This window comes from Mustela putorius, unplaced genomic scaffold, assembly GCF_011764305.1.
Source record: "Mustela putorius furo isolate JIRA1106 unplaced genomic scaffold, ASM1176430v1.1 tig00000788_pilon_pilon_pilon, whole genome shotgun sequence".
NCBI lineage: Eukaryota > Metazoa > Chordata > Mammalia > Carnivora > Mustelidae > Mustela > Mustela putorius.
This window is the reverse complement of record NW_025421481.1, coordinates 9,009,747-9,033,699: the sequence shown is the minus strand read 5'-3', so window position 1 is coordinate 9,033,699 and position 23,953 is coordinate 9,009,747. Positions and strand designations below refer to the sequence as shown.

Below are 23,953 nucleotides of genomic sequence, written 5' to 3'. Positions count from 1 at the left end.
CTATGGTAAAATGTGTTTATTTTCTTAGACCTATCTCTAGAATTCATGAAACTCACAAATATGGGACTACTGCACTTCTGCCATGAATTTTAAGTTTTGTGTCCTATCTTACATGAAGGGGAAAAAACTGTATTAGTAATAAATGGAAACTAGTATAAACAAAACAAAGAAGGACCCTGAGAAAAATAAAAATATCTTACAATAATTAGAACCACAAAGAAAAATATGACTGCAAACTAGAACTTTTTATTAACAGGAGTGGGGAAATTTTCTTGTTCACTCTTTTATCTTAGGTAAATAAATACTAGCACTCCTTTAAAACATTAAATACACTTTGGTCCAATGGTCTAGTGGCTATGACAAAAATGCTGATATTTGCTTTAAGGAGTATGTAAATGAACTACAGATTCACTGTAAAGATAAAAATGTTATAGAGATTACTGTATCATATGAAGCATATAAGGAATAAACTAAGGGATAATCAAATATTGACATAACAAAGTCATTCTTCAGAGAATGACATTTAGTGAGATCATTAAAATATTCTGAAAGTCTGCTTTTTAAAAAGGTAAATACTTACTATAATTATAAAGTTGATTTTAAATTTGAATAATCAATCTATAAGATAAAGAGCATTATTGAATTTCATCATGCAGGCAGGCAGGGAATTCAGACAAAAGGTACAGTTACACTAGTGAATTATCTGCCAGAATAAAGTGTAACCACCTCATTTAATAATTTCCAGCCTCAAGGTTTTAATAATTACATGTCAATATTACTTACTGAATCTTTAAATGGAATTTTTAGAAAATTTTGCTTGCATTTTTATCTGCTGAACATGACAAGATTAACAATAGATATAATGACTAGCTTGTTGACATGCTCTCCTACAGAAATTATTCAGAGGACAGAGGACAAAGCTCATTTATTCAACATTTACCAAGTACAATGTTAGGTACTGGGGATACAGTGAAGACGACAGAAATGATTCCAGTTTTCCTGACTTCACAATCTAGACTGAGTTCCATCATTAGGTTACTTTATGGTAGTTTAAAAGTTTTATAAAAACAAATAGCTAAAGGAATCAAACAGCAAGTTTTATATTTTATTTTTTAAAGATTTATTTGTTTTAGAGAAAAAGAGACAGAGAGAGTGCCACCACAAGCTGGGGTAGGGGCAAAGTGAGAGGGAGAGAATCTCAGACAGACTTCCCGCTGAGCACAGAGCCAGCTTGGAGCTCAATCCCAAACTCTGAGATCATGACATGAGATGAAATTAAGAGTTAGATGCTTAACTAACTGAGCAATCCAGGAGCCCCAACTTTATATATACTAGTAAAATATAAAAATCTCCTTAATTCTACTTTCCAAACAAATGAAGATAATTTTTTGTTATTTCATTGCTCCAAGTAAGAATAGCTGGCTTTTTTGGCAGCCCAAATCAAATTTCTGTTCAGGTGATTCTTACAGCATAAGCACATGAAAATTTTTAAAAATCCCAAATAAATTATAATTTATATAGCCTTTTTATAATTAAATATAACCTGTAAGTAGTACTGAGCATTATGGGAGATTTCCAGATTACTCTGGCTCTGCCAACATAATGACCATATCATAGCTGTAAATTTTTTTTTTCAAGTTTTTATTTAAATTCTGGTTAGTTAACATATAGTGTAATACTGGTTTTAGGAGAATTTAGTGATTCATCACTTACATGTAACACCCAGTGCTCATGACAAAAGTGCCTTCCTTAAGAGGTATTAACATGCTAGCAATTTAGTCTGAGCTTAAAAACAAATGAAGTATGTGCAAAAGTTCTCTGGATGCCATCCTAAAAGTGAATGCATATGTAAGAAACACAGGGGACAAAGAAAGATTTTTTTCAAACATCCATTTCTCTCTTTGTGAGAATTATGGAACTACTGTTACTGATAGAAATGTCCGGGGCAAAAAAGAGACTGAGAACCTTTATTCTACTTGCTAATTTTGTCTTCCAAAAATTAATGTTACCACCAGTATGGTACTATCTTAATTCTGTTCATAATATACCAAAGGTACATTAAATTGTGAGTGGACTTTGAGTCTCACTTCCACACTCCATGATATATTTACTATTTCAAAGAGACATCAGAACTTGATACACTACTTTTTCACCTACTCTTACAAATAAGAAAGGACTACATATGATATATATTGCTCAAGCCATAAGAGGAATCCAAATCATTGTTAGGAAGAGCAGATTCTGTGAATGTGTAAAACCTATAATTTAAATATAATGAGGCATATTTCATATGTAGACTTTCAATGTACTAGAGCTGCACTTAATAGTTTCACAAAAATTCCACTGAGCATGCCATCATTCTAAGTGAATCAATGCTCTAATGAATCTTGTCTACTGGCACGTGGGCTTTCCACTCACTAATCTAATGTGTCTAAATACGTTAAGAGTTAGAACAGCTCACTTCTACTCAACCATAAATGAATATTAAACAGCACTTTACCAATCCAATACACACATTAAAAAAACCCAAACATAATGTGGGACATGTCCTAGATGGGATCCTGGGACATAAAAAGGACATTAGTGGAAAACTAGGGAAATAATAAAGTGTGGAACAGCAGTAATATAGAAAATGCTGATTTCCTTAGTGGCAACACACTAAACTAAAATGTTAGTAACAGTAGAACCTGGGTATATGTATGGGAACTCTTTATATTATCTTTTCAATTCTTCTATAAATCTAACACTCTTCTAAAATGGAAAGTGTATTTAAATAAAAATAGGGAGAATTCAGTCAAGAGAGGGAAACTGAATATATCTGAGTATACAAGGATGACAAAAATATTCTAATCATCCTGAGAAGGGATAGGAAGAAAGACAATTCCTCAAAATTAAAGGGAGGAAAGAGGGTGCCCAGGTGGCTCAGCAGGTTAAGTGTCTGCCTTTGGCTCAGGTCACAATTCTGGCATCCTAGGATCTAGTCCCGCATCCGGCTCCCTGCCCTGTGGGTAACCTGTTTCTCCCTATGACGCGCTCTCTCTCATGAATAAATAAATAAAATCTTTTAAAAAAAGGAAAGACCAGAATGTGTACAAGTAAAGACAGATTTGCATGTTTGTTATTTAAAAAAATGAGGGTGGTTTCTGGTTAATGGCTTCTCTCCTCTTTATCATATAGGGCATCTGTCGTGTCGTGGAGGCCGAGGGCAAGGAGGACCTATGGGCCGTGGAGGCTACGGAGGTGGTGGCAGTGGTGGCGGTGGCTGGGGAGGATTCCCTAGTGGAGGTGGTGGTGGTGGCAGCCAGCAGCGAGCTGGTGACTGGAAGTGTCCAAATCCTATATGTGAGAACATGAACTTCTCCTGGAGGAATGAATGCAACCAGTGTAAGGCCCCTAAACCAGATGGCCCAGGAGGGGACCAGGAGGCTCTCATATGGGGGGTAACTATGGAGATGATCGTCGCGGTGGAAGAGGAGGCTATGATCAGGGCGGCTACCGAGGCCGGCCAAGGCGGGGACCGTGGGGGCTTCCGAGAGAGGGGAAGGATTAACCAGAGAAAGACAACATACGATAACCAAGAAATACTGAAGGTTCATTTTAGGCTGCTGCTACTGCTGCTGATGATCATACACTTATAGAAGAATCAATTAGCTCTACTATAGGTCTCTCTTCATCAGAAATTGTGATTTGTTTCTTAATTGCTACTCAAAGGATTTATATTATTTTTACTACTCTATTCATTTAACATTGCTATTAAATACGCAAAAATATAAAGTTTTATACTTTTAGAGAGACAAGGTTAAAATTTTATATTTTATCTTGAAAATATATATATATATTTTTTAGATAAAGAGTGTATTATCCAGGGATGCATGGGTAGCTCAGTCAGTAAGGCATCTGACTCTTAATTTTGGCTGAGGTCAGGGCGTCTGGGTGGCTCAGTGGGTTAAGGCCTCTGCCTTTGGCTCGCATCATGATCCCAGGGTCCGGGATCAAGCCCCACATTGGGTTCTCTGCTCAGTGGGGAGCCTGCTTCCCTCCTCTCTCTCTCTGCCTGCCTCTCTGCCTACTTGTGCTCTCTGTCAAATAAATAAAAAATCTTTAAAAAAAATTTTTTTTCTTTTGGCTGAGGTCATGATCTCAGAGTTGGGGCATCATGCCCTGCACTGGGCTCCGTGCTAGCACAGAGTTTGCTTGAGGTCCTCTCCCTCTCCCTCTACTCCCCCCCTCCCACTTATACATACTCCCTAAAACAAATAAATTTTGCAATAAAAGGAATGTATTATCCATGGAAACATGCTCTAACACAGGTGAAGAATGTATTTCTTCTCCCATTGCCTTTCCATCCATTCCCTAACCCTTCCCCCCTTCATACAAAAACCTAGCGAAGAATAATTTCCTAATATACTTCAAAAGAAACCACATGGTTTAGTTCAGCAAGGTAGATAAATAATGAAAAGGGTGCATTAGTAGAAACCAAAACACAACTGGCATAATTAATCTGAAATCTATAAACCACTTTGGATCAAAAACCAAGGAGGATGAGTAGGAATACTCAACCACAATAAAAACTCCATCACTTAACATTCATTAGAGGGCACTGTTTTCCTTAATTTCATGGAGACTGGAAAAGATAGCTCATAAAGGACAGCTTTAAGAATTATGTGGTAATTAAATCATACCTTTAGTCCCAATGTGAACATTCAATAACTCCAAAATTTATCCTAAGTACTAATCTTTGATAAAAATTGATAGCCAAAGAACACTTTCAAATGGGTACTCAAATGGCAAAGCTACTTTAAAAAAAAAGTCTCAGGCAGTGATACAAAACTACGGTGATCATAAACCTACATACCAAAATCCAGTTGGCACTATACTTTTATTTTATTATACAATGATGAATGTCAAATAACAATGTGCTCATGTGACACACAGTATAAGGTAATTTTATTCTTTAGAATATGTAACCAAACACAAGTTTTTGGTGGATAAAAACATTCCATGATATAATAAAAACTGCTAGCAATCCAGGAATCCTCACCAACAGCTCCTCCTTCAGACACAAAGTTCAGCTGACTACCAGAGGTCCTGCCTATTTCCACATGACTGCCACATAATCCCAAATTTTGAGTAAATTCCTAGTCTATCTCCCTGCCTCTACTCTTTCTGCCCTTCTACTTCATTTACACTTTTCCTGAAGCCACTGTTAGGAAACAAAAATGTGATTACGTCAGCCCTTGTTTAAATCAATACCTCTGAGGTCCATTACATAGGATGAATAAAGTTCAGACTTCTGCTTGGCCTGATAGCCAAAGCTTTTTACAGTTTGGATTTATCCTATTCTTTCAAGCCCTATTCTTTAATCTTATTCCACATTTACCCTTTATATCAGCTATAATTTCCCCAACATACCTACATTTATATTGTGGGTATTAGTACATCAAGTTTCCTCTGCTTAGAACACCCTTCTACTTGTTATCAACTTGACAAGTTCCTACCCATACTTCTAAAGCCAGCTCAAGCACTCTCTCTTCTGTAAGCGTGCAATATGCAAAGTCATTTTACTTGCTTTCTGTTGTTCCACAGCACTTAAATATGCATGCATTCTACAGGACTATAATCATCCAAAAGAGATCCTTACATATACAATCACCTGAATTTATGTCAAAGGTGACACTGCAACAGAGAAAGCTGACCTTTCAATCAGTGATGCTTAATGCAATTGCAAAGGTCAACAGCCATATGCTAGAAGATATCTGTAAGACATACAACTCACAGTTTCTTTATACAGAATGTATAAAGAATTTCCATAGATCAATAAGAAAAAGGCAGAAAAACCAGAAGAAAGAGATGACAGAGTTCAGAAGTTAAATAACAAAAGATGGTACGTCTAAATGGCCACTAAATATTAAAAAGGTGTTTAGCTGAGGGACGCCTAGGTGGCTCAGTTGGTTAAGCCACTGCCTTCAGCTCAGGTCATGATCCCAGGATCCTGGGATCGAGTCCTGCATTGGGCTCCTTGCTCAGCAGGGAGCCTGCTTCTCTCTCTGCCTCTTCCTGCCACTCTGCCCGCCTGCTTGTGCGTTCTGACAAATAAATAAAATCTTTTTAAAAAATAAATAAAAAGGTGTTCAGCTTAGTCATCAGAAAAATGCAAATAAAACCACAATAAGGTAATACTACACACTCACCAGAAAAGCTAAAAAAAAAATTTTTTTTAAAGACTATCAGAAATTGGCTAAGGAGAATAAACAGAACTGTCAAATAATGATGTGAGTGTAAACTGGTATGACCACTTTAGAAACTCTTTTGACAGTGTTTAAGAAAGCTGAACATATGTACACAATCTGATCCAACAGTTCCACTCCTAGGTATGTACTCAACAAAAATGCTTACATATGTTAACCAAAATACATTCACAAGAATGATGATAGAATCACTATTTGGTAATAGCCAAAAACTAAAAACAGCCCAAATATTTAAGTGTCCATCAACAGGAAACTGAATAAAGTATAATATACAATGGAATACCATGCAATCGTAAGAACAAATGAACTATATGCAACAAACTAGATGAAACATGAGCATAACCTTCAGCAAGAGGGCAGCCCCCAAAAAGAATACAGTCTATTCTTCCATGTATACTGTACAATATAAACGTGAATATACATTTTAATATATTTGTATAAAATGTATTTTAATAATTTATATAGCCAATTAAAGTTCAAAAGTTTAAATATGAATAATCAGAAGTAACAAAAGCATCTTTTAAATAAGAATGTGAATGTATATGAAGATTTTAAAAAGTCTTGAGATTTTAAAATATACTATAAGCATTATATAAACAAAACAATGGAAAACATAGGTAAACCTAATCTTTGGAATGAGAAAGCAGGGATGTGGTTACAGATGAGGAAGTGGGAGTAGAAAGTGAACAGAGAGGTGGCAGGAGGGAGTATCTCAGATTCGGGTAATATTTTCTTTTTAAGATTTTTTATTTATTTATTTGACAGACAGAGATCACAGGCAGGCAGAGAGAGAGAGGAGGAAGCAGGCTCCCTGCTAAGCAGAGAGCCCGATGCAGGGCTCAATCCCAGGACCCTGGGGTTATCACCTGAGCCGAAGGCAGCGGCTTTACACCACTGAGCCACCCAAGCGCCCCTTAGATTTGGGTAATTTTCTTTTATTTTTTGGGTACTGGTTACAAGGTATGTTAACTCTGCAAAAATACACTGAGCTATACAATTATGGTTTGTGTACTTTTCTGTATTCCTAGTATACATTTATATATTTAATACTTATTCTTTACTTCTAGCATATATCAATAAAATTTTTCCAAAACCTAAAAGACTATAGCCTAAATTCTATTCCAATATAGATCTTTAAACCCTTAATAACTGGAAAGCAATAAAATCCAAAAAGGAATGTATTAAAATTTAGTTATTCAAAAAGTAAACATAAAAATTAATGTAAAATGTTTACACCCAGAAAAATCAAACAGATTTGATAGCATAGATATAGGAGACTGAAAACTTACTAAAGAGGCTCTACGAGACCTTCGGCTCATTGGTTGATCAAACGGTGGGCTGTTTATCTGCAATTTTTCAAGATATCCATCAGGTATTCTGATATCTGCAGGCAGTGATAACCGCTTATTTAAATCCTTTAAGAAAAAAAAAAGGAGAAAGAAGGTATTGGTAGGTAATCACAAATAGAAGAGACAAGAGCACTTCACTTTTGAATTCATGGGCTACTATATTATTTATTAATGATAAGTAACTGTTAAGTTTTGTTACAGTTCCAAAGTTATCCATGTTGACTTTATATAATATCTGAATGTAAATGCATTTACTGTAAGCAAAAGTGTACAACATAGTTCTACAGAAATGGTACTCTGCAACCCAGTTATTTCTCAGTCCTTTCACAGTAAATTTCAGATGGAATTTACTTAGACATTATTATACCATGTAGAAAGATGCAAAAACTAACACAAAATGTGACCAGTTTAATAACAACCAAGCAGATACTGTAAGGTTTTGTACACAACACAGTGAGACAACTGAAATCTTTTATCATTGCTGTATCAATGGAAAGAAGTAAAAAGCAACAAAAATCTCTACTAAACCACCTAACTTTACACCTAAAGAAGCCAGAAAAGAACAATGTCCAAACTTAGTAGAAGGAAATGATAAAGATTAGAGTAGAAATAAATGACATAAGGGCACCTGGGTGGCTCAGTGGGTTAAACCCTCACTGCCTTCGGCTCAGGTCATGATCTCAGGGTCGTGGGACTGAGCCCCGCATCAGGCTCTCTGCTCGGCAGGGAGCCTGCTCCCCACTCTCTCTCTGCCTGCCTGTCTGCCTACTTGTGATCTCTGTCAAATAAATAGATAAAAATCCTTAAAAATAAATAAATAAATGAAATAGAAACTCCAAAAAAAACCCCAAAACAAAAAACAGATCAATGAAACTAAGAACTAGTTTGTTGAAAAGATCAACAAAATTGGGGCACCTCGCTCAGCTGGTTAAGCATCCAACTCTTGATTTTTGGCTAAGGTCAAGAGATGGAGCCTGGGCTTTGTGCTTGGTGGGGAGTCTGCTCCAGATTCTCTCCTCCCTCTGCCCCTCCCTTGTGTGTGTGTACATGCTCTCCCTCTCTCTCTCTCATATAAATCTTTAAAAAAGGAAAGATCAACAAAATTGACAAACCATTACCCAGACTAAAAAAAGTTAAAATAAAAAAGAGAAAGAGGACTCAAAATTATAAAGGAAAAATGAAAAATAACAACTGACTCCACAGAAAAGCTAGGGATTGTAAGAGAATATTATGAAAAATTGTAAGCCAGCAACTGGACAACCTAGAAGAAATGGATAAATTCCTAGAAATATGTAACAGCCTCCTAAAACTGAATCAGGAAGAAGCAGAAAATCTGAAAAGACCAATTACCAGCAATAAAATTGAGGCAGTTATCAAAAACTCCCAACAAACAAAAGCCCAGGACCAGACAGTTTCAGATTCGTCCCACCAAAAATTTAAGTAAGTTAATACCTATTCTCAAACTATTCCCAAAAAAGAGGAAAGCAAGCTTCCAAATTCATTCTATGGGGCCAGCATTACCCTGATACCAAAACCAGATAAAGACAACACACACAAACACACACACACACCCCCAAATAACTGCACACCAGTATCTCTAACATAGACATAAAAATCCTCCACAAAACATTAGCCAACCAGATCCAACAATACATGAAAAAAAATCAGGGGTTCCTGGCTAGCTCAGTTGGTAGGGCACTAAACTCCTGATCTGAGGGTCATGAGTTCAAGCCCCATGTTGGGAACAAAGCCTAATTTAAGTATGAATATCAAATTTAAATATATATACACGTCATTCATCAAATTAAGTGGGATTTATTCCAGGGATACAAAGATGGCTCTTAAAAGGCTGGTAGGGGGAGCACATTTCTATTCTATTCTATTTACTTATAAAATGTGAACTTGGGAGAAACTGAAAAGGGAATCTTGCATATATTGTCACACGAAGAAACATAAATCCTATAAAACATAAATCCCTATTATCTATAATATAACCAAACTATAAAACAAATCTGAGATATATAAAAACTATGTAAATGTTTACTGAGAGATATATGACTCAAGTACAGAAATATATACCATATTCCCAAATGGTAAGACTAAATAATGAAAAGATAATTGTTCTCCCATATTAATTTTACATTTTAGATAATCCCAAACAAATCACAATAACATTATTAGAACAAAATATTTAAAATCTATCTAGAAGCATACACAGAAAGTAATATTCAAAACATTCTAAGTAAGAATACATATGTGTATGCAAGATGTCGAGGATGTTAAGAAAGAAGTCTTTTCTGCTATAATAATACATGAAAGTAAGAATATCATCAAGAGACTGTCCTTTGGGGCAAAATATAAATAAAGCTCAACGGAAGAATGAGAAAGTTCAGATAAAAATCTTAATAATAAAAAAACTTTTAAACCTATGATTAAAATTGTATTTATATAATCTGATAAATGTATTCTATTATGATATAATTTACAGTGATATGAACAGATATCAAGTTGATCTCAAGAGCTGAAAATATTAATTTATCATTTAGAAAGCTGATACTGTTTTTACTGCTCTTTATCTGATTTAGAAGCAATCTTTTATCAATGAAAATGCAATCAACCAATAGGACAGATACCCCAAGCACTGTAATCTCAACTCAAAAGCACCAAAAAAAATTAATAATATTCTTAATTCAAAACAAGCTCAATTGTTTTGGAGAAAATTATTTTAATCTATAATATACACTAAAATAACATTCATAATCAATTTTGATATTAAGATTATACATGAGGTATTAATTCTTTTATATGAAGACATAACTTGTATGTTCTATAGAAATTAGTAGGTATAATAACCCATAAAAGAAAGGATACCTATATTTATAAATTAAAGCAAAATGAAAAAAGCTGGTGCTTGTTTTATGTATACATTTGAAAATCTGAAATATTTATAAAATATTAAGTATCCAGATGAACCTCAAAAATAGAAAATCCTATTTTCTGAAAAAAACAAAAACAAACAAAAAAAAACACTTTGCTAAAGTATCATTCTGAATTTCCAGTATTTTTGAAAATTAACATTCCCTTACAGAGACCCTACACGTGTTTTGCAGACTGTTAAATGCAATTAACATATACTTGCCTTGGTATAGTAGATAATTAGAAGAAAGGAAATATTTGCAAGACTATTCTTTACTAATACAGAGAAATAATTTTCTTACACTGTCATGTGCCTTTGTATTTACTATTTGATGTATATGAGTATTCATACACACAAACACACATACACAGGCATATGGTTACCTCCATTGAGATCCGTCTATGTATACGATTTCTAAGACAAACGCCCGTAGGTGACTGTACTTCATCAGATGATGTTCCAGAAGCTTGGTCACTCTCACCATCTGATCCCATTTTTAGATTTTCATGAACAATATCTGTATCACAAAATGAAACATCATTTATCTTCAAAGAGAGGCATTATACCTTACTGTATCACATAATTTATTATCACTACAAATAAGATATAAGACAGCCAACACATAAAATCATAACAAAGATTTTTACATTCTGGTTGCTCTGTGTAGGTAATAGATCCAAATGTAACTCAGATGTCTTGAAACACTAGTTAGAAATCTTTCACACTCTGATTATGAAAAACTATGCAAACAATTAACATCCAAGTTATTATCAAGAGCTGAATAATAAAATTACAGACTGGAAATACCACAAGGATTATTTAGTCAGTTCTCTCATTTTCCAGATCCTGGATCTAAGACTTGGAAACGTTAAATTATTTTTCAAAGGTTACACAGCCTAGAGGCAGAGCTAAAATAGAAACCTGGTCTTCTGCCTTTTATTTAGCTTAGTATTTTTTCTGTAAAATAATGTGCCACTGGGTCTACAGCCAAATGATCTACTTCTTTGAATATGCTTTTAAAAAAAAAAGTTTCAAAGCCACTAATGCAGCTTCCCCTCTCCACAGTGTTAAAAATTTTAAAAAATCTTAAAAATTCAAAAATTATTTTCTAAATATCTATTTAATTACAGAAATAAGTTTGTGACCCCCAAAAATCTGTTTGGAGGAAAAAAATACATTTAAATTACAATACAAAGTGGCATTATTCTTTTATTATTTTTATTATTATTAAAGATAAAAGTTAAACAGGAGTAGAGAGGAGGAAGATTAATTCCATCTGGTAATATTAAAAACAAACTTATATACTTGTATATACCTGCTCCATATTTGTATTTGTCAATCATCCTATAATTAATCTAGCAAGAGTTGCACACCAGAAACAAATGCTAGATATCAAACACATCTCTCACCACAGTTCTCTTTATACAATTATTCATCCTCCAAAAAGTATCATATTGTTTCACGCTAGAGTGCTTTGACACAACACTTTCCCCTCCTCTTTTATCCATAAGAGATGCCTTTCCCCAATTTACCAATTTGGTGAACTCATACATATTTTTCAAAACCATGTTCATTTGTCATCATTCAGTGAAATCCTTTCTACTCTCAGACACAGATGACTATTGTGTCCACACTTACCACATCCACTGCACTGAAGTGCATTTTTTGGTTTCAGATGATTTTCTACCAAGTTATGAGATCCTTGGAGGCAAGATTTAGCTTATTCACTTTTCACTTTTATATTCCCCAAAATGAAAAAAGGTTTTAGAAGGTGATCAATAAATAATACAATAATGAATATTAACTAAAAATCAAAGAATGCTCTAGATAACTGTACTTCTTCTTTCAACGAAATGTTGTATGAAATACCAGTATGTAAAACAAAACAGTATTTTATAGTTACAAATATGTATTTTTAATGAATATATGCTTTATGAAAATGAGAACTGTTTAACAGAAAACTGAACTCAAGGATCTTATCAAATCAGTCTTAAAATTCCCATATTTTTGTTTTTTGTCTTCATAACCATTATTTTTTTTTTTTTAGAGAGAGAGAGTGCATGTGCATGAGTGGGGGGGGGGGTAGGGCGGGCAGAGGGAGAGGTAGAATCTTAGGCCAATTCCACACCCAGTGCAGAGCCCAACAGAGGGCTCGATCTCGCAATCCTGAGATCATCACCTGAGCTGAAATCAAGTGAAATGTTGACCCAACTGAGCCACCCAGGCACTCCTTAATAACCCATTATTGAGAAAATTCTTACACAGATAAGCAGTTGCAAATATGATAGTTTATAATAGACTGATATGTAATTTAAGAATATATTCCAATTACATAAAGATCTCTGGAGAAATTTTACGTGAAGATTTGAACAAAAAATTAACTTGGCAATAAAATGTAATGGTAACTGATTCCTAATTGGATGGTATACAACACATATGAGTCCAAGTATTCTTTTCTGTCACACTTTTAAAATGTTAAAGATAATTTAACCATGCCTTCTATTTCTGGGAGAATCTGAAATCTTCCTTCCTCAAGGAAATGTTGAGTAAAATGTAATAATATTTTTAAATGGATAGCTGAGTTTGCAAGAATTTGTGCAAAATACCAAGGAAGAAAAGACAAAGAGAACTGAGAGTCAAAAGCTGTTATGCATAGACTGACTCTGTTATTCTCTCAGGGAGGGGTCGTAGTTCTTGGTAAGAAGGTGTCCAGGTTTAGCTGCCATACTGGGATAAAAGGGGAAGCGTCAGACGTCCAAGGTGCAAGTGCGAATTTCCTAAAGAAAGGCATGAGACTCTCAAAGTACTAAAAGGGCAGACTTAAATCTGTTCTACTGCAAAAGGACTACAAAGGAGCATATGAACCTCAGACTATGAATAAATACTTGACTACCACCTGACTCAACCAAGAAATTGTTCATGTCATTAACGAACAAGTATAGTTCCAACATGAGTATCAGTATTTTCATTTCCATTAATAAAAGAAAAGTGAAACAATGAAGGCTTATGTCAAAATTTCACTCATTTGTCATGGTGTGAGCAACTTCTTCGCTGAATCAGGTAATAGTTTTTGACAACTGTAAAAGCTACAGATACAACAAACACTTTCAATATTACTTTCTTAAATTCAGAACCAAAATCAGCAAATATGACCTATTTTTATATAGCTCCTAAGCTAAAAGTATTTTCTGTATCATTAAAGAGTTATTTTAAAAAGAAGAATATGCAACAGAGACCATATGTGGCCCACAAAACCTGAAAAATTTTACAATCTGGACCTTTGCAGAAAAGTATGCCAATCTAGACAACATAACAAGAAATCAAGTCCTGATCTGAAGTATTATCCAATTTCTGTAAGGTAAACACTCCCTTCATGGCCAACCTCAAGCTACAACATGACAACCACTGAGTATGGAGTCGGGAAGAAATGTATAAACCATTACATAAAATTTTGACTATTACAGATACAACAGAAATAACCCCAAAAGTAGAGGTATTAGTAAAGTGTAGTATAATAATTTGGAAATAGTGACTTTTAAGGATTCACTACTTTTGTTTTTAATTAGTTTAATTACAGGTTTTTAACATTTAAATTTTAATAATGGCTATATTTAACAACCAGCTTGCAAAATTCTTGAAAATTTAACAATCATCCCTCATGAACCACTGTGAGTCAACTCTAGCACACCATTCCATAGGGTTAAACCTATAGGGCTACATACATTTCCCCATAGGTGAAACCCCACTATAAATAAAAGCTCATATTCCCCAAATTAACAAAACACATGAGGAAATAACCTGCCACGGCAATGGAAGCAGATAAAGCAAGGACTAAAATAAAAACTTCAGAAACTTCACTAAATGTCAAGACTATAAAACCATTATTTTAAAATGATTTTAAAAACCACAATGTGATAGGGGCGCCTGGGTGGCTCAGTGGGTTAAGCCACTGCCTTTGGCTCAGGTCATGATCCGAGGGGCCTGGGATCGAGTCCCGCATAGGGCTCTCTGCTCAGCAGGGAGCCTGCTTCTCCTCATCTCTCTCTCTGTCTCTCTGCCTATTTGTGATCTCTCTCTCTGTCAAATAAATAAATAAAATCTTTTAAAAAAACAAAAAACAAAAAACCACAATGTGATAGTAAGATGCTATCAAAAAAGACCAGAGAGATAAACAGAAACTTGCAGGTATGCATTTTTCCTAAATACTTAGAATGGAATAGTGACTTAAGAATAGCAACTCAGGGGACAATCATGTATATGAATCATTGCACTGGGTTATTGTACGGTGATAATCTGAAGTTACTATGGTATGACACTAAATTAAGCACCATTCTGAGATGCCATTCATCTTCAAATCTGGCATCCATCTCCTAGGGGTTTTGTTTTCTTCCTGATGGACAGGTTTTCAAATATTACTCCTCTGTAGTATCAATACTAGTACCCTTCTATAGCCTTCCATCTTTCTGCTGTCTCTGTTATTTTCAACTTGATCTTTATTTTACAAAAAGAAAAAAAATCAGATAATGAAGGCTGGATGACTTCCATACAACCATAACAATAGCGGCGTGCCTGGGTGACTCAGACGTTTAAGCGTCTCCCTTCAGCTCAGGTCATGATCCCAGGGTTCTGGGATCAAGCTCTGCACTGGGTTCCCTGCCCAGCAGGAAGCCTGCTTCTCCCTCTCCACTCCCCACTGCTTGTGTTCCTTCTCTCACTGTGTCTCTGTCAAATAAACAAAAAAATCTTTAAATAACAACAACAACAATAAAAAAAACAAAAACAATAGCTACGTTCACTACATGACCTACAGTCAGAAAGTTTTAAAAAAAAAGACCATTAAATTACCTAATCTGCTTCCATTTCTGGGCATTGCCATGAAGGATCCAAGGCTTCCTCCAATAACGCTATGTGGTCTCCGCAATGGGGGCTTCTTGAAGGACCCTGTGTACTGATGGAGGAAGGAATGCATACTGTGAGAGGTTGGAGGCCTGCCATTCTTCACAATAGGCTCTGTGGTCCACAGTATCCAAAATCATTCCATTAACAGCCCAAGATCCAGGATCACATGAGAAGGATTGAGAAAGCAAAACAGAAAACAAAAGGTTTATGAGATCAGTAACATTTAATAATTCTTTGGCTATCTATACAAAGAACCAGAATTAAAATAATTTCCATGGAAAAATACTCAGAAAAAATGCTTTAATATTTGAAATTGGTTTAATCACTTAAGTATCCACTTCCTTTATAACCAAAATTGGTTAGCATTCACAAAACACAGTCCATAGATTTTATCCATTTGCTTATTTTAATATATCCCAAGCTTGTTTCCAAACTACCCCCACATTTACTAACTGCTTCATATATGCCTTATAATTAGGCATGCTATAGAATATAAAGACACAGTCCTGATCTAAAGGCATTTATATCCTTCCCTTCTAGACATTCAAAAGATATGTCAGTTAATAGATAAACACAGAAGTACTTAAGCACATATCAATATAGAGGTTCTGAAATTTATTACCCAAAATGTGGGACTTTTAATATAAAGTTTTTTTAAAGAAATCACAGACTTATAAACAAGCAGAAACATTTACAAAATATATAATACTTAAAAGTTATTTAATTATAAATGGGAGAAATCCTGTTTTATAATGCTTATGAGGAATTTCACGATTGCTATCCACCTCTAAAGAAGAGCTCTAATATAGGTTAAAGACATGATGAAGTCTTCTATGACAAATAATTAGCCTTTTGTATTATAATTGTGTTTTACTGGTAGTAGCTAAGGAATTTTAAAAGGAACTAGGCTTCTCTGAATATCTTTTCTCTTCTAAAAAAGAGTCAGCTCTTCTTCTGGAGCTGACCATCAGAAGATGTGGGTATTTCTCCTACCTGTAAAGCTTTATCAGACACCAAGAACAAGAAGATGAAGTGGCCTGCACCTCTACTGATAATGGCTGCATAAAAGAAGATGGGAAGAAGAGGATGGGGCCAAAGTGTCCTCAGGGCTCCGACAGAGCCCGGATTATCTAATTTGTGTAGAATACCAGACTGGAAAAAAGAAAAGTACTTAACTCATAATAGAGAACAGCTGTCCAAAGCATCCCATGGCTTATACATTCCTTGGCAGTTGCTGCCTGATCAAGGATGTGGGGGATCTTAACTTAAGCTTAGTAAAATAACCAATGATTTAATAATGAATGGGGAAGGGGCATCTGAAACAAATGCAAAAATTGAATATTCAGTGTAAGATACAAGCTAGAATATGTAAGAAAAAATTTTCTCTTTCTAGGTTATAGTATTTCATATCCAGAATCATAATAACATACAGAAATAATCTGTTTATAGACATATTTTAGTTGCTCTATAAAGTTATCCTGGGGATTAGAGCTTTACAGTCTTAAGGAATACAGGAGGAAAAAAAGGAGAGCATAAAAACATTCAATTATTAAGAGGACATTTATTTGTTGTATGCCTACCATTCCAAGTCCTGGGCATTAACAAGTGAACAAAACAAGCAAGCTACTACTCTCTAAGATTATAAGATATTATGGAGGGGAAACAAATAAGAAACTAATGAATAATAAAAACATCAGATATGATAGGTAATATACAAAAGAGATGATAAAAAATAAAGGTGCAGCTATTTAACACTTGGATACTGAGTAAAGTTCTCTCTGTAGAAGTATTTTTAACAGAGATTGAAATGCAAGAAAGAGCATATCTTCTTGGGAAGATAGGTGATGGTGATGGTGAGTTAAAAGATATTCCAGAAGATAAAGCTACTGCAAAAGTCGACATATGGCAGGAGTTTGACTTGCTAGATCCTCAAACTTAAGCATGTTTCAGTATCACCCTCAGAGACTTGTTAAAATACAAGACTGCTGGGCTCTACCCCCAGACCTCCTGACTCAGTATATCTGACAGAGAATCCAAAAATGTGCATCTCTAACAAATTCTCAGGTGACACTGATGTTGCTGGTCCAGGGATCAAACTCTGAAAACACTGTTAGAGGAACACAGAAAAGGCAAGTGTAGCTGTACTACATATATTTAGTGAGGTCAAAGAGATAAGCATGTTTGTATGTAACCATAAAAGTTCAAATTTTATTCTGAAATTGGAATCCGTTATGGTAGCTTTGAAACAGGCAGTAACATGATCCCATTCACGTTTTAAAAACATCATTCTGAGAGGTCAGAGATGGAGGGAGGTAGAGGTGGTATAACCATAAAGAGGTAGCATGAAAGGGATCTCTTTCTGATAATGGAATACTTCCTTCTCCTGACTGCAGTGATGGTTATACAAATCTACACTTGATAAAATGACAAAAACTATACTCACATTTATTCCAGTATTAATTTCATGGGTTTGATAATGGTCTACAGTTAAGAAAAATGTAACTAAGGGAGGAACTGAGAGAAGGGCACAAGGAACCTCTTGGTACCACATTTGCAACTTACTTTGTTAAAAGTAAGTTGTTTAAACTTTTAAATTTTTAAAATATAAAAATTTTTAAAATCACTCTTGCTGCTGTTGGAGAATAGATGAGAGGGAATCAACAGAGGGGAAATGGAAGGAAGAGACTATTATAGTCTGGCCTGGCCTAGAATGGAGAGAAGTAGGCAAATTTAGGATATATTATAAAGATAGAACCAAATGGCTAGCAGAGATATGGCTGCAAAATTACTTTCATACATATTCTCCCATCCAGCTTTTAGTGAGGACCTATATTAAAAAACATCTATCTGAAGAAAAATTTTAAAGCTGCAATAGCTGGAAACACGTTATCAAGCATATAAATGACTATCATTAATAGTTTTAAAAAAATATTTACGTAGTAAATACAAAGGAAAGTAGAATGGCAGAAAAGGGGAGAAGGGGGAAACAAAACAGTGAAGGAGAGAGAAAAATCAAGGATAATTCTGATTTTTTAATTTTAAGTGGTTTAGGTTAAATGAAGGAAGTTGGAAAAGAAGCCGATTTGGGGGGAAGGAAATCAAGAATTCTGGTTTGGTAGTATTAAGTTTGACTCTTATTAAACACCTATGTGGAGAAGTCAACTAATATCTGGATATGAATCTAGAGATCCAGACAAAAGTCCGGACTAGAAGTATAGATTTAAAGTAGTCAGTATACACATATTATCAGAAATCATGGGACTGAACAACGTCAGCCCAAGGAGAGTGTACAGAAAGGAGAAGGGGTCCATGAATCATAAAATATCCCAACATTTCAAGAGTATGACAGCAATGAACTGGGCAATTCATGAAGATAATATGTTGCATTTTAAAAAATAGAAATTTTTAAGACATCAGGCTAAGTGAAAGAAGTCAGACACAAAAAGACAAATATTGTATGATTCCACTTATATGAGGTACCTTGAACAGGCAAATTCACAGAGACAAAAAGTAGAATGTTGTTACCAGGGACTGAGGGAAGGAGAGAACAGAGCTATTATTTAATGGGTATAGAGTTTCAGTTTGGAATGATGAAAAAGTTCTGGGGATAGATGGTGGAGATACCCACATTGCATAACAACATGAATGTACTTAATGCCACTAAAACCAGAAACTTCGAAATGGTTAAAATAGTAAATTACACATTATGTATAATTTAACATAATTTTTTAAAGTAATGGAAATTTATATGAAAAACAGCAGATCTTTCTTATTCTACAAAGCAGTTAGTTCAAAGTAAGACTTCCCAATGATTTTTTAACATCATAACATGTCAATCACTATGGTTTTATGCATCTTATTCATTTGGATCTTCTGATTATGTGAACTACTCTGAGCAGGAACATACAATTTAGTAGCCCATCCTGTACTCTTCGTCATTCCCTACTCCTAATCCTGCTCTTACAAACACTATTAATATCAGATCCTAATCAGACCCGATACACATCCATAGTCTGTGCTTTCAACCTCATCCTTTCATGGACCTCTGCTATTTGTAGCAGTTAGGTACTACTGAGAATTTATATGTCATCCACTATTGTAAAAAACTGTCACTGCTATCATGCATCAGATCAGAAGAAAGGAAACAACCTGGGAATACAACAAAGCTTCATAATATCCATCAATTAGGCTTGTTGACTCTAAACATCGTAATAAATTGACCCAGTGCACAGACTGAGTAATAAAGAAAAGAAACTGGACTATCTGGAAAACTACATTTCAAGCTTTGTTTGCCTTTTGAGGTTTTTTCAGATTCTAAATAATCATGAGAAGCAACATTCTGTTAAGTTTTATTATACTTCCTAATAACATTAAGATGCAGTTTTCTTAGTTGAAGAAATTCAGTTGTCAAAAAAAGTAATTTTTGTTGTAGCTGCAGTTGAAAGCCCCAAATAGTATATATAAAATAAAACTTTTTTTTAGTGTAACTATGATTTATTTCCCATCTCATATTTAAATTGTCACCTATTCCCCTCATCAAATTCAGTAATTTTAATATATCTTCTCATCAGAGTAAGGTTAACTACTTAGACAAGATCCTGAAATATCTTAACTTTCTATGGTATGTCTAAAATACTATTAAGACATTCATTGGCGTGGCTGGGTGGCTCAGGTTAGGCATCCCACTCTTGATTTTTAGTTCAGGTCACGATCTCAGGGCAATGAGACTGAACCCCATAGATTCTCTCTTCCTCTCCTTCTGCCACTCCCCACACCTTCTCTTAAAAACAAACAAACAAAAAACAAAACAAAAAAACCCCAAAGGGCTTAATAAAAATAACAAGAATTCAAAGGGGGTTTGAAGGAGAATTAAGGATTTTGCTCCTGGTACAAAAAGTAAGACATAAAACTGTCTTTTGAGTTTTGACCCAAATGCAAGATGTGTCTCCCTCCTACATGTAAGTTATATCCAAATTATTATTATTAAATTTTCTACTGAACTCATCATCTATTTCTCCTCTCCCCTATTACAACTAGCCAGACAGACTTGAGTGAATAATGATCCTCTGAGAAAAGAGATAAACTGAGGCTTGAGTAAGATAACTTACTTACTCAGTCAGTCATACAACTAATGAGGGTGTAAGTGTATTAGTGTATCCCAAATTCTAATCCATGCCTTCTAACTTAAAGTCTAGAGCCCTTTACATTGTATCTTTCCGTCTCTCACAACAAAGACATCTACATTCAACAGAAATGGGTAGGGGTATTCATTCATGTTTTCACCCACAGCCACAAATTTCTAACAGAAGAATTTCAGGCACAGGCAAGAAAGGCTTGCCAGAGAATGAGTACTTCATGACATACTGGCAGTCATTCCTGTAACTCCTTCCTTGTTATTAGTAGGACATCCCTAGGGTTATTTCAGTTTTGAATATGCAGCCTTGTTCTATAAATTTCATCAGGATTTTACATTTTAATCCACTCAATCAAAGAAGCTCTTTTCATTTTATATCAACATCTGTGTACTACTACAGAACTGCCAAACATGTGAAATGTTGTATGTCGATCTACTATTAAGTGTGCTAAATATTATGGATAGACCCTACAGTAAATATAAAATAAAGAGAGTAAGATTCACTCACGTCATGAACCTTGTCTTCTATGGTCCATATGCATATACAATGTTAGAAAGCTACAATGAAGCCTCAAACAGGAATTTCATAAACTTACACTTTTAAGCTGTATTAACTTAGGTTAACTTAAAAATAGTTATTTAACAACCAGGATAATATTATAGAAATTATTCATTTAAGAGGCAATAAAAAACAGAAAGATAAACAGGATAGGAGAATCCATAAGGGTTAGAGACTAGGTATAGTAACACTCCTGGAGTAAAAATGAAACACTCCAATAAGTAAGTAAGCAAAAGTCACAGTCTTCTGTTTCCTAAGTGAACCAAAGAACAAGACAAAGAAACAAACAAAAGAAGCTATTAGGAACTTATCGGAAAAGTAAATTCACATTCAATTTATAAAGTAATTAAAAGGGGGAAGCATCTCTCCTTCCCTCCCCTTCCCAGCCCCCAAATACTTACCATTATCCTTGCTACTGTTTTCTTCAATAGTCATTTGTTCCGCCAATTCAGACAATGATTCATCAATAGTCTGGCTTCCTCGAAGAGTGAGGGATAGCCTTCTCTTAAATTTTTTCATCCTATCAACTGAATGTGACTTGAAATATCCTAAAAGAACAGAACAGAATGAAAACAAAATTAAAGCTCTTAAATATTTTAAAGCTTAAGAAAAATGTCATTCTGAGTTTACTGAGAATCTCCCAACCAGGAATATAAAAAGAAATTCTCATGCCCACCAATCACCACAAAATCCAACCCCGTCAAGATCTAGTCACTTTGATTAATGCTATATTTATGCCATATCACCAGTAGAGCAGGGGATTTTACAAAACTAAATTAAAATGCAGGTTTTCAGCATCACAACTGAATTTAGAAGGATTAGAAATTTTCCTAAAATGTGTTTTTAAAAAACTAATATAGTTAAAATATCAGTACTATTTTGATGCATAGGTCCCATCATTATAAATGTCAACCATCACATTGGAAGCAGTGTTATCTTTATATATAAATGGGGGAATAGGAGAAGTGAAAGGGGCTGGAAAGAGAATAAAGAATGATGTTTGACACTTTATTAAATAGCTCCAACAGGAATTTTCTTTTTTTAAGTTCTTATTTAACCAATATATTGCATTTTTGCCCCCCCCCTGGAACCTCTCTTCCTGTTATCCTAACAATGCCAAGTTTTAGAAGGAAGAATGAAAGCCAAATTCATAGCTCTAAATGCATACCCAGTACTATCTACACTTTCATAGCACTTAATTCACTTAGTTTTCTTAACTCTGAAGAGAAGACTATAGCAGCTACAATATCCAATTTTCACAAATAAACTAATAACTTCAAAAAAGTTCCCTGGCTGAAGTCAAATGGACAATAAATAATAGAGCTGAGATTTAAAACTAGGATTATCTTTTCCTCTACAATTTAACCTCTCTGGAATTAGGACATAAAATATAGTTGGGGAAAAAAAAAAAAAGCTTCTTTTTTTTCTTAGTGGTACATACAGCAATGGTATGATTCATAGTAGAGTCTCAAATAAAATCAAACAAGGGATTTACTGCCAAAACAAATTCCTCAGTAATTTACTTGTAACTTCTTTTCTAATTCACTATTTCTTACTTGGGATAAGGAACTTTACCAGATTACAAACATAATATAACCATTAGCCCAACTAAAAGTATGAGCCTTTTAACTCCCCTATACTAAATACATGTTTTACCATCCAGCTCTGGGCATCTACTTTGAATCTCTAAGTATTTTGCTTATTTTCTCACTCTAAGGTCTACAGAAATAGCTAAATATGCTGAACAAGTAAACTCTACATAAGGTATTATATGAATAAGTTTTATTGGCTCTAAGCCTGAGGAGAGGGTACGGAATAGAAAGTTTTAAGTGACAATATTATATTTTACCAACTTCTTTTTACATACGTATTAAAAAAATTCATAACAAAAAAATTTAAAAAACCACACACACTAAAATAGCAATAGTGTAGTATAACTACACTCTAATAAGGACTCTTTTTATCCTTAAGCACTAACACAACTGCTATTTTTTGGTGAGATACTGAAAAACCCCTCTTTCTTAGAAAAGGACAAATCCATGGTACTGAGTATGATATACTAAGTTATCTTCCAGTTGACTAATCCTCTTTTTAACTGTCTCTAATCAAGTTAAAACTATCTATAGTTACTAGATTTTTCAGTTCTAGAATTTCTATTTGATTCTTTTCTATAGATTCCTGTTCTATAGTTACATTCTCCATCTTGCTATCTATTTTTGTGGATAGATTTTCATACTCTAAAGCTCTTGTCTGTAATGTGTAGTCTGCATAACCTATTTCTAATGTTGACTTATCTCTGTTGGTCTTGTGTATGCCTAGTAATTTTTAATTGAATGTTACACACTGTATGTAATAACTGCATGAAAATATGTATGAAAAAGTCTAGAGGCTCTAGATTATGTTACCTTCTTCCAGAGATTATTCAATTTTTTTCTAACAAGCAGTCAGAGTAGGAGCAGATCACCTTAATCCAACCAAGGACTGAGCTGGCATGAGAATGGGTTTCAAACACCATTAATACTGGTCTACCTCTGATTTGTTCCCACTCTTAGTGTGCCCCCTTCAAAGGATTCCAGCTACAACCCTAGGGCTAGAACAACAAAAACAAAAACTATTGAAAGCTCCACTCAACTTCCTCAGTTGCTTTTTGTTTATCCCTTCTACAAAGTTCAGCTTTCATTATCTTACCCAAAATAACTTAGTTAGAAAACACCTCAAGAGGGAAACCAGCCCAGAATATATCTCCCTTCCCTCCTGAATCTTAACTCCTTAAGGTGTGACTAACTTCAAAGCATGACAATGCCTTCAAACTCATTTTTTCCCTATATGTCAAATAGTTCTCTGCAG

The 23,953-nt window shown here is 34.6% G+C and overlaps 1 protein-coding gene across 3 annotated transcripts in view; it reads right to left on the bottom strand.

Moving 5' to 3' along the window:
- Positions 1 to 23,953, bottom strand: part of CDK17 (cyclin dependent kinase 17) — a 109,913-nt gene that overhangs the window by 19,368 nt on the left and 66,592 nt on the right. For 2 of the 3 annotated variants that reach the window (XM_004748493.3, XM_004748492.3), the window contains exons 2-5: positions 21,508 to 21,654; positions 15,360 to 15,524; positions 10,898 to 11,031; positions 7,538 to 7,663 (exon numbers count right to left, since the gene is read on the bottom strand). In XM_004748493.3, coding sequence (XP_004748550.1) covers positions 7,538 to 7,663; positions 10,898 to 11,031; positions 15,360 to 15,524; positions 21,508 to 21,625 — 543 coding nt within the window. In that variant the 5' untranslated portion in view covers positions 21,626 to 21,654. Of the gene's footprint in view, positions 1 to 7,537; positions 7,664 to 10,897; positions 11,032 to 12,152; positions 12,351 to 15,359; positions 15,525 to 21,507; positions 21,655 to 23,953 lie in introns of those variants that run through there. The other variant, XM_045084811.1, reaches the window with a different exon arrangement.